Below are 11756 nucleotides of genomic sequence, written 5' to 3' on the forward strand. Positions count from 1 at the left end.
CAACAACAAAATAATTGTCTCAAAATGAATGTCATTCACAATTTTCAATATAACTTTAACTATCTTTTTCCGATACTATCCTTCAATATTATTATATACACTTTTTTATATTTTGTATTAATAATAATGAAAAACTCACAGTTTGTTCGGATCAACCTTGATCTGTTTCAACAATTCCTTTATACCCAGAAAGGATTCAATCAAGTCACCTATCAATCTTTAGAGAGGATGATTTAGGCACTTGTAAATGCACTTGTAAATCGCATGAGCTTTCTTTTCATTAAAGGATGATTTAGGCATTCTTGTTGTAATGGAGATGTTGAGAATGCTCTTGGTTTTCCAGTCTTATATCAATAACGTTCTTTGTTCTGTTAGTATGAGTTGCTGGATTTTGAACTTCTGACAGTAGTTGTAGTGTCTTATCATGTCTGTCATGGTTGTACTTGTTTTTTTTATCAATCTGAAGATTGATTTTTCTTGTTGGTTCTTGATGCTTAGCTTTTGCCTTTGTTAATCTTTTGTAGTAGATCTTTTTGGTATGATCTTTGTGCAGCTACTTTTGGTACCTTCACAATCGAGACTGGTTTATCAACAAACCAGAAATGTTCTTGTTTATCGCAAGCCATCAACTTTGGAGATTAATCTTGTTTTTTATTCTTAATGCATTGTTTTGCTTTTGTTGATAATTTTCTCTTTGAATATGTCCAAAATTATCTTGAGTATATAATTATGTTCCTTTCTAGTAAATAGATGGGACTTGCAATGAAGATTGGTGTACTTTTATTGTCCAAATCGATCTTAAACTAAAGAAGACTTTGTTCTTTGTAAACCAGAACGTTCTTGGATTAATGATGTCAAAACCATAACGTTCTTGGATTTAAAACTGTGAAACTGATAACGTTCTCCATTTTTCTAGACTTTAGTTTTAATAACCAAAACAATCTTCGTTTTTCAGACTGTTGTCCAGAATGATCAGAATGTTGTCAAGAATGTTTTTCTTTCTTGACAGTCAAGTTGGAGAATGATCAGTTTTGCTTGAACTTGCTTGATTCATCATAATCTATAACTTTTCTACTCTGTATTTTGAATTGATTCTTTGTTGAGATGAATCCTTTATATTACTTGAAAAGTACATATCACGTGATTGTGAAATACAAAAACAATGATTTTGAAATCCAGGGAGAACTTCTTCTTCAACAGAGGAGATCATTTATTTTTGAAATCTCAGAACTGTGGAGTACATTTTCCGTTTTACAGACTTCTGTCAAGAATGTTCTCCATTTTGTCTTTGTATTTTTGTTTCCTTTTCCAATGATCTTGTTTCTGATTTATAGCATAGTGTGATCATTAATTGTTTATAAATGTATGTGATCATCTTCTTCGTGAATACACCATCTAGAAGATGTAATAATCATTCTCTTGAATGATTGATATTATGATACATTTCTTTTGAGATTATTTTATTATTGAGTGGATACTTATGCACTTTGATGAAGTGAATGATTTCTTATTTGTTCATTTATGCAATTCATATTCCTTAAACAAAATTCAAGAGCAATCATTAGTAGACCATCATTCATAAAACTTAATATTTTATTTCATAAGATTTGTTGTCATTAAAACATACATAAAAAAAGTTTTTGCCTAAATACATAGTACTCTCCTCCATCTTACATTGAGTGTTACTTTAACAACAACAAAATAATTGTCTCAAAATGAATGTCATTCACAATTTTCAATATAACTTTAACTATTTTTTTTCCGATACTATCCTTCAATATTATTATATACACTTTTTTATATTTTGTATTGATAATAATTAAAAACTCACAAATAGTTAAGATGGACAATTGAGTGAAACGATTGATGTTATTCACTTTATTTTTTAAAGTGAATTATTCACTTTAAAGAAGAAGAGTGCTATGTTATGAATCTCCTACGCACGTCTCCTACGCACGTCTTCTTATTCTTTTTGTTTTTTTGCCTTTTTTCTTCTATTTTTTATGAATAATATTTTTTCTCTTGTACGTCATAATAATATATTTTATTTCTTGCAAATTAAATTTGTATAATAGCTTCTTTGGTTTTTCTAATTTCTAGAGATAATATTAATGTTATTTAACGATTTCAAATAATATTTTTTGAAAGAAAAAACAGGTGCAATAATCAATAATGGATGATAATGCTCTTGATTCATCTCATAATGAAATAATGAGATGATACTATATCCGGCAATTGTGCATTACAAGAACATCAAGTCAAAGATATGGAAATATCACATGAAAATATTGCAGTTGGTGCACGTAATGTTAGTGAGGAATTAAATATTGAACCTTTTGTGGGCATTTTACATATTGCAGTTGGAGCATTTTAAATATTGCAGTTGGAGCATTTTAAATATTGCAGTTGGAGCATTTTACACATTCATTTGCTAAAAATTTGTGTTTTGGAGATGTTTGCTCAACTAAAGCAAAGAGAGCTGTCTTGGTATGTTGTAATGAAGGCCATCATATAGTGAAAAGTTCTAGAAACAAAGAAATTCAAGATGACATAAATCAAACTAAAAGAAAGTGTTCAACTTCTCGAAGTGGTTGTCCAGTTTCACTTTCGGTCTCAGGAGATACAACAGGAGGTAATTGGATTATTAGTTCATTTAATAATGATCATATCCATACCATGGTTAGCCCTAAAAGTGTGTCCTATATAAGGTGTCATAAAAAGATGAGCAATGCTGTAAAAAGCCTTGTTGAGCAATTTAAGGAAGAATGCATACCAACAAGGAAAGTTGCTACAATTTTCAATTGCGCGGACTTAACTATCTCTAATAGGGATTGTTGAAATCATATGAGAAATCTCCGAAGTAAGAATTTAGACGTTGAAGATGCTCAACGTCTAAATTCTTACTTCAAAGAAATCTCTGGTTTTCTAAAACCTTCGAGTTGCTGTTTTTCACGGGTTTGGCAGTCACACAAGTCTATCCCAGCATCCGAATATTGCCGGTCTATTAGGCCGCCCGAACCGGTTACTCTACAAGTTTTCCGTCCAACCGGGCCGTCTGAGTTGATTTTTAAAACACCGAGAGAGAGTAGGGGTATAATTAATGGAAATTTTACATACTTACTGGTCATTATTGACTCTAATTGTTCCTTGGTGTATCCAAATTTGCATATTCACATTTAAGGCAATTTAAGACCATAAAAATTTACGTGGATAAAATGCTATCTCTTCAAGGCCCTTTTCTTATCAATATCAGAGAAAACAATCTCTTGACAACGTACAAGTCCACTAGCTCCTCCAAAACACAACCATTTCTCACTACCCTTGTTCATGTTCCATCTCACTTTATGCAATGCAACCAATTTGTGAGGAAAGACTTCAGGTATTATATTCCCAGAATCCAGCTTTTCTTTATCAACTCCGGGTTTATTTGTCAACGCACCATCTCTACGAACAAGAGATGTGCTTTCACGTGGTTTCTTCTTGCTGCTACAGCTCAGTTTTGGTCTTTTCGGCTGCTCCGCAGAAGACAATGCTTCCTCATATCCAGATTCCAAATCAAAATTATCAACATCATAAAGGGCTGCAGAAAATTGAAGATTGGATAAATATTTTTCAGAAAATCTCTGACAACTAATCATATTAGTATTGCATCATAATTAATAAGACTGACCTAAAATCTCAGAATCATTATTAGAAGCTTTTGTCGTTTGATTAATCACACTCCTGCTTAAATTTTCCTTGGATAATAAGTCTCGGAAAGAGTTAACTTGTGGTCCTTTTTCATGCGTCTTCTTCAATGGGAAAGGAGAGTTTGATACTGGAGTGTTGACAATTATAGTTGATTCCTCTTCACATACCGATCCACAAAGAAAGAATGGGAGTCGATTGTGTGAATGATCTGTTTCCACTGCTTTAGTAGTAAGCTGAGTACATAAAACAAACTCATAACTAATTCTTTTTGGGGGAGGTAGTGGTGGCGAAAATTCATGTACGAAAAGCATTAAACAAGGATTTGGTCACAACTACAAATTTGAGGAATATATGGGCATATTATTAATTGAGAAGTGGACTACTCTCAAATCCATGTTCCTTAAAATAGGTAAAACATGCAGGTCTCAGTTTCAAGAGAACATGAAGGATGTCCATCAGGTCTCAATTTCATTTAAAGGATCACACTAATTTATTTTGTATTTCTTAATACATGTCAAAAAGTTTATAATCTTTTCAGTGGTAGATCCTTTCAACCTACATGTCATCATACAGGTTGTCTAGTTAGAAAAAACCAGACAATATTTATGTGATATATTTTGATGTGTGACCTACATCTCATAAAGGTTGTCTAGCTTGAAGATTTATCCTTGTAATTGTGATATATTTTGATGTATGACAATATTTATGTCAAGAATATTTTTAAAATTTTTAATATAGATCGGGGTCAACAGACATGCGGTTCAACTAGCGACCCACTGGTTCGACCGACGACTCAGTACCTTGATCGGGTCGATCACCGGTCCGGGTTTTAAAACACTGCCTTCATGTACTAGCCTTAATGGCTTGAAATAATAACTATGCACAAGGCTTTCTTGTGTTAGAAATTCAACTTTAAAAAAGTGTTATGCAAGGATTAAACTCTTAACTATTTTTGTTCATATGAAGTTCTAATACAACATGAGAAGAGGTGCAGGGAATTGCAAGTATATCTCCAACAAAGTATTACTATTACCTGAAAACGGACGGCAGAACCATCTGCACCGCAATATGCAACCATGCCTAACATAATAGAATAAAACAAATCATTTAGTTAGTATTAAGTAACGGTGATGTTCTGTTTAAGTAGCTGTAGCTCATTATGATATTTTAGACAACTTAATGTACATTGTTACTAGATAGATTGTTTACTGAGAAAAACTAACAGTTTCTTTACTTCACACGGCATTTTTAATAGTATGCAAGTTTTTCTATACCCAGTTTTTTCCTAAAAGTAACCTAATTCCATCACAAATGAATATGTAGAACACGTTATCCATGAAGTAATGCATACCGAAAAAAGTACCTGTTTCCCGGGACACGTGAACACTCCAAATGGCATAGGATGAATACGTAGTACCATGCAACCATGGTTGTTTTTTCCCAGTGTATATTGTTCCAGTGACAGGGAGGTCACTTGCAGCCTTCACCAAGCTAACGGTTTTCATTGTTCCATCCTCAAAGGACATAATAATACAACTACAAAATCAAAGCATAAACAAAATAGCTGAGTTAACTATAATGATGAGCTCAGACAGCATTTGATCCAGTTAAATCATGGGTTACCTTGGCTTTGACAACCAATCCAGACTGTATATGATTCTCTGCGAAGGCTGGAGGTTCCTCAGAGGACGAAATGGATTACTACAAATAAGTTTCCATCATAAAGCAAACCATTGCAAATAAGTTTAACAGATCCTCAAGATATTACTTAATAGCCGTCTGTTCTAATCAGGGAGACAGCAAATCTAATAGAGACATGCACATATAAATGATACCAAGAAATGTTCACTCTCCAGTTGACTTATTTACGCAATGCTTACACTAAGAATGCAAATGAACTGAGATTAAATTCATGAGGATGCAATATTAAAAACAACGGATGTATGCTTAAGCAACTTAAAGCAATTCTGGTCACAGGTCAAATGCCCACAAAAAAATGATTTGAAGAAAAAAAATTCAACAGCAGACAAAATAAGCACCATCAGTTTTAATTAATTCACCAAGAAGCTATTTTGAGCAGCAATAGTAATGTTACACAGAACATACATTAGAACCAAATGTTGTCACAACATTAGGGTTATCATATTATAAGTCCTGCTATGATGGTAGTTGTAAAATATGTTTTATGTGTTTCTTGTGTCTCTAATGAGATCACACACCTTATTTATAATGATGCTGCAATAATTACATTCAATGCCTAGGAAATTGTATTGACTAGGACTCATAACAATTAGCCTAGGATGTTGCACAATGAAGGAATAATTAAAACATACACTGAATTTTAACAGTAGTATTGCACTATGACATACATCTAACAACAACCAAAACCTTTTCTCACTAGTAGAACAACAAACACTATTAACATACATTAAGATTATTAACGAGCTCTTTCTCTCTTCCTTCCTTTTCCATCTAATCTATAATTTCAAATTTTTAACACAGTATAATCACTGCCATAGCCATTGTCTTACCTAATCGAATCACTATTCCACTAGAGTTTCCAAAATACGGAACTCCTTTGTATGGTGTTCTGCTTTAACCTGTAGTTTTTTAGTGACTCACATTCTGCAGTGCACAACTTTGCATTGCCCAACTACTTTTCCAGTCAATATTTCTCCAGAACAGGTTGCTTACACACTTAACAAAATGTACATGATTTAATTCATCCATAATTTAACTCTAAACTATACATAATACAAATTGCAGATAATGTAGCACGCTTCTAATTCATCCATTGCCATTCTTTTAAGGGTATATAGCCTTTAAGTAGTATGTTTCTAGTACTTCAAGAAAATGTAATACACAGTCCAGGAGTTACAAAACTAGAAGCAATTATCAACTTGAAAGGGAAACCAGGTCAACTATTAGTCAAGTACTATATATTGAATATTTTTAAGTTAATTATTAGCTTTGAGTTAGCTACTATTTTCCTTTATAATGAAAACGTGATAACAAATATGTTAAACCATAAGGATTGGCCTGCATTGCTAATTTGCTACTTTCTTTCTAAACCAAAGTGGACAAAGCAGAAACCCAGGACAATGTGAATGGGAAAATAGAAGAAACTCAGAAACAGATACAATAAAGAACATTTAGTACAGAAAAGCAACACTTCCTGACTCGAGTCGCTGGGCCCGTTTTTAGAAAAACAGATAAGTCACATTACATACTGGTTCCGTTATATAATGGTTCCACATGCTACTGCGCAAACTATTCACGAGACCAGTTCACTAGTTTGCTGATCTGAGTCATGTCTTATCGCATTACATTATACACCCTCCGGTCCTTATTATAAGAGAATTTTTGTCCCATTTCTAAAAAAGGTTACAACTTTTAAAGGTATGAAATGAAGCCACTGGTCGAAACTGCATGACTAAACCGAATTGAACTGGATGACTCGATCATATGACTCAGTCTCTATAAAAAAGTTGTATTTGTACTGAGCTAGGTTGAATCAGATGACTCGACCTCCAAAAAGTTTCTAAAAAGAATTTACACTTATAAAATCTCACAGATCATTTAAACTAAAAAATTTGCAAATTCATAGAGCACTTTACATTTAGTTATATTTTGATGAAATGGACATTATTTACAAATACAAGTTGTCTCTATAAAAGCAATATATAATTAAATAAATGTTCATAAATATTTAACTTTCCATCTACAGCACAAATACAAAAAAGTGTACTAAAAATATATATGTAGTTGTAATTAAGGATTGTTTTATAAACTTTTATAATAAAAATTATATTATATATTTATTTAAGGATTTTTTTAACATCATAATTTAAGACATAAAAAATATTTGAGCTGCACATATGTTTAAATTGAGAGGTGATAGTTTCAATTCACGTGACCCTATTTAAATCAAAATATGTTTAATATATATAATTAGAAGCATAATAATAATAACATGCAGAGCATGTGGTGTGGTGTGGTGCCAAGTTGTTTTTTTGCAGCCATAAAGTCCTGCGTTCTACACCTTCCCACACACCAAGTTTTATTTAAATTATCTATAAAAAAGTCCCTTTAAGCATCAAATCGGTCCGGTTTGCTAAAAAAGCCGAGTCAGTGGTTTTCCCCGGGTTTGGCCAAGTCAAACCAGTTTATACCGGTTTCAGAGCATGGCCAGTCAATTAGGCTGCTCGACCCAGTACCCTACCGGTTCCCAATCAGACCGGTCCAAACAGCCAGTCTGAGCCAGTTTTTAAAACACTAACATACTCTAATATAAATATATAAAGATATTATAAGAAAATCTCTTATATTCTGACAGAAACAAAATTCATGCGTTAGTATAAAAATTAATAAGTTATACTCAAACTAAGATGGAATGCAACATATAGATTAAAGATTTAAACTCAGAATGAACCAAAAAGAAAGAAGAAAAACTCACCGTAGGTCCCAAAACTTAAGGCCTTCATGTCCAGCGGTTACTATTATATTAGAAATCTCTGGATCACTGAAATAGTATAACAAAATAGCATCCTATTAAACATTTCAAAGGCAAGAGGATGGGTAATGGATATAAATGTAGATATTCCATGTAAGATATTTGCCCGTGTAATAAACCAATGCCTTGTTTATTGAAGCAATCTTCATAAAAAACAAGGGTGCATGTCTGCAACATGAAAAATAACTTGCAGTCGTGCTTTCACTGAAATGATGCTATTTTTATTACTTTTTGAAGTAAGAGTTCGATTAAAAAAGCATGAAGGCAGTTAATTAGAATTGATATCCTCCCAGCATAGTTATACTAAAAAGGGATAAATCAACTACCACAATGATTTCAAAAGCACATAGATACAGATAGTAAAGAAATAAGTTACATAAATCACTGGAGGACTTAATTAGATTAGGTTTTAGCTGCAGTATCTATTAGAAACTAGTATCAACAGAAGCAGATTGCTCAATACGAACACTTTATTGATAATAATTCTAGTAATTAATTCACAACCAAAGTATTTGACATACACACATTACAATAACTATAGGGAATTGTAAGGAAATAATATGACATAGACACACCAAGAATTAGAGAGCTTGGTCTCTCCCAATATGTATCCAATCCCAAATAAATTGCCTCCCAACTTTTCCCATCATTTTCCTATTTATTCAATAATTCAATAACTACCTAAAACATAACTGCTGTCCAATATAATAACTGCTGCCAAATAACTGCCTAAAAATGTAATTGCAGCATATTAATAATAATAAGTCTAACAATTGGTAGGAAGTTTATTCATGTTATTATTAAATAAATTTTAAATAAATTATTATTCAATGTTGTGTGCAGTAACTGCTGTCTAACTACTATAAGAAGTTAGAATAAGGTATATAGGTTGAAAGGCAAGGGAAGAGGCATTGGGTATTTGGGAGAGACTAGGCTCTCTAATTCCTAGAGGATTGGTTATCTATGTCAGTTTCTGTTCTTGAGTGACAGTTTGTATGTGTGTAACTGCCCAGTTGAGGTTAATAACCGCAGGCAATCAATCAAGTGTGCAGAACTCATATTCTCTATGTTCCTGTTTACTCCCTGTCTAATCAGTACCTATCAGAAACCAGGAGTGAAAATCATATACATATATACAGAAATTTTCTTTCAATAGGCACACCAAATTTCATTCTTCAAGCTGCACAATAACAGCCCACATATTCAATGCAATCAATCACATGTCTTGGCTGAGAAGGTTCAATTATCACTAACCCTTCAAAAGGAGCCCAGGCAACTGCTCTAATAGGAACTGTATCCCCACCGAAACAAAGCATAGGCTTTGTATCTGCAGATAAAAATACTGAGTCAGTTGACAATAATTTATAATGTAGTAAATTTATTTTTCAGCACAGCTCCCTTCCCTAACAACCAACTAGGTAAACATACAAACACATCAGGTAGTAAAAATTTTACCATCACATTTGGATGAAGAATTTGTAGAGAATTTCCACAGAGCAACCTACATATAAAACACATTATATTAGTAAAGTAACATACTGATGTTTTAAGAAAACGATAATACCAAGAATCATAACAGATTTTAGATGCACAATTATTACATAAAGGTTTAAGAAAATAAATACAACGCTTTCACTCTTTTCCTTCTTTATAAAAAATCATGCACAAATAAATTATCTGATTATTAGAGAAGGCTGACCAACCAACAACTAAGTTTTTCCAGCTAGAAGAGGCCAGCTACTTGGAATCAATGAAAACCGTAATAGGCCTTTTTGATTCCCTTAGTGCCTCTCTATCAGTTTTAATAGCAAGTATATAGCTTGCATGGTAGGTCTCCCCAACATAAAAACAAATTTATATTTAATAATGACTCATGAGCTTAATTCCTCTATAATTTGTAAGGATTGATAAGTCACCTTTGTTTCTGAAAATACAGAGTAAAGTGTTTCTTCATTCATTCAATATGCTCTTAAATCTCATAACCTTGTTAAACAACTTTGTGAGTCATCTTTTGCTTTTTCTGTTAGGACTTAGATTAGTATAATTTGTTACTAGTAGTTAGTTATTAGTTAATGAAGAAGTTAGAAAGTGGTTAATGGGGTAGTTAGTTAGATTAGTTAATGAAGTAGTTTGTGGGTTTGATAAGATGCAATGGACTTTCATGAGCATGGAGGGAGAAGTACATGTGTTGGTTCAGTTTTTGGTGTCAAGAGGAGAACGTGAAGTTAATCTGGGAATCATTCTCTACAGATTTGATCCGAAGATTTGGTAATCCAAAAAGAGATAACGAAGACAAGATTGAAGTAAAGTAAATGAATCGAATGAAGAAGCTAAAACAGAACAAGAAGTAAATATGGTGTTTCTTGCAAGCGAGTCGCATGGAGAGGACAAGCCAAACACAATCAGAATTGTGGAGAGCAACAGAAGCTGTCGACAGAATTATAACACCATCCAGCAAGAGGAGATGCTCAATGCAAGGAAAGAATTGCAGAGTCTGCCTCTGGGGAATCTGATCCATATTATTGTGATATGGTCCAAGTCCATTGCAATCATAATAGTCCTCATGGATATGGGTTATGTACAGCTGTTATTCAAAGGACTTTCCAACACTTGCTCATTGGATTTGTGGGATCCAGGTGGCAATAATGTAGACGGCATGATGCAAGAGAGTAGGTTGCACGAAACTAAGTGCCACCAATTACTCGTTAGTCGTTACATTGGTGAGATACAAGTGACAACTATAATGTAACATGGAGCATGATCTAAGAAGGTGCAAGCACCTCCTTTAGAATGAGTATGTTGAAGGGAAAAGGGAAGGCAGTGCATGTTATCAAGTATTACATCTACAAGATGAATATAGTAGACGTCATCCAGAAGTTAGTTATTAGTTAATGAAGTAGTTAGAAAGTAGTTATTGGGCTAGTTAGTTGGGTGTTAGGTGGTTATGTTTGTTATGTTTTGTGTGTTTATTAGGTTAGTTGCTTCTGATCTTTTCCCCCTTATCCTAATTGTACACAGAACCTACAAATAAAGGTTTCATCCCTTATTAAAGGATCTTTTGGCAAACTAGAATTTTCTTAACTGGTATTCCAGTCAAAGGTTGCATTTGCCTTTGAGGAGCGTATTCGCTTTTGCTTATCTTGTTCTTGGAGAGATTACCTCCTATTATTATTTTTCTAAATAGAAGTATTCTTCCTCTAAATCCTAAGAATTAAACTCTTGGGTTCATAACACTTCCTCTCCTATTTCCTTTCATAACTCAATAGGTATGAAATCCGGTCCAATTGCCTCACCATGAGTTATTCTATTCAGTGCTTCTTTTACTTCAGGGATCTCAAATTTTGAGGTGATAGAACTAATCATGATTCTTTTATGTAGCATTACATCAATTTGAGTTCAAAGAAATATCTTGTTCTTCATAAATTCATCAATTAAAAAGTTTATGGAAATAACATTTCCATCTTTTCTTCATAAATTGTTCCTTGACCATTACATTTCCCTTCATCACCTTTTAAAGCATCTCATCTAGTTTATGTCTTTTGTTTTTCTTTCC

The 11756-nt window shown here is 33.0% G+C and overlaps 1 protein-coding gene across 4 annotated transcripts in view; it reads right to left on the reverse strand.

The window, feature by feature from the left end:
• Window positions 1–3092: 3092 nt before the first annotated feature.
• The window catches only part of LOC101510901 (uncharacterized), an 18654-nt gene continuing 9990 nt past the window's right edge, over window positions 3093–11756 (reverse strand). For all 4 annotated transcript variants that reach the window (XM_027330775.2, XM_004515128.4, XM_073364775.1 and 1 more), the window contains 8 exons: window positions 9659–9704; window positions 9458–9530; window positions 8147–8212; window positions 5314–5391; window positions 5054–5226; window positions 4724–4770; window positions 3671–3923; window positions 3093–3580 (listed from right to left, as the gene is read on the reverse strand). In XM_027330775.2, coding sequence (XP_027186576.1) covers window positions 3219–3580; window positions 3671–3923; window positions 4724–4770; window positions 5054–5226; window positions 5314–5391; window positions 8147–8212; window positions 9458–9530; window positions 9659–9704 — 1098 coding nt within the window. In that variant the 3' untranslated portion in view covers window positions 3093–3218. The remainder of the gene's footprint in view (window positions 3581–3670; window positions 3924–4723; window positions 4771–5053; window positions 5227–5313; window positions 5392–8146; window positions 8213–9457; window positions 9531–9658; window positions 9705–11756) is intronic.

This window comes from Cicer arietinum, unplaced genomic scaffold (assembly GCF_000331145.2).
Source record: "Cicer arietinum cultivar CDC Frontier isolate Library 1 unplaced genomic scaffold, Cicar.CDCFrontier_v2.0 Ca_scaffold_5873_v2.0, whole genome shotgun sequence".
In the NCBI taxonomy this organism is placed as follows: Eukaryota; Viridiplantae; Streptophyta; class Magnoliopsida; order Fabales; family Fabaceae; genus Cicer; species Cicer arietinum.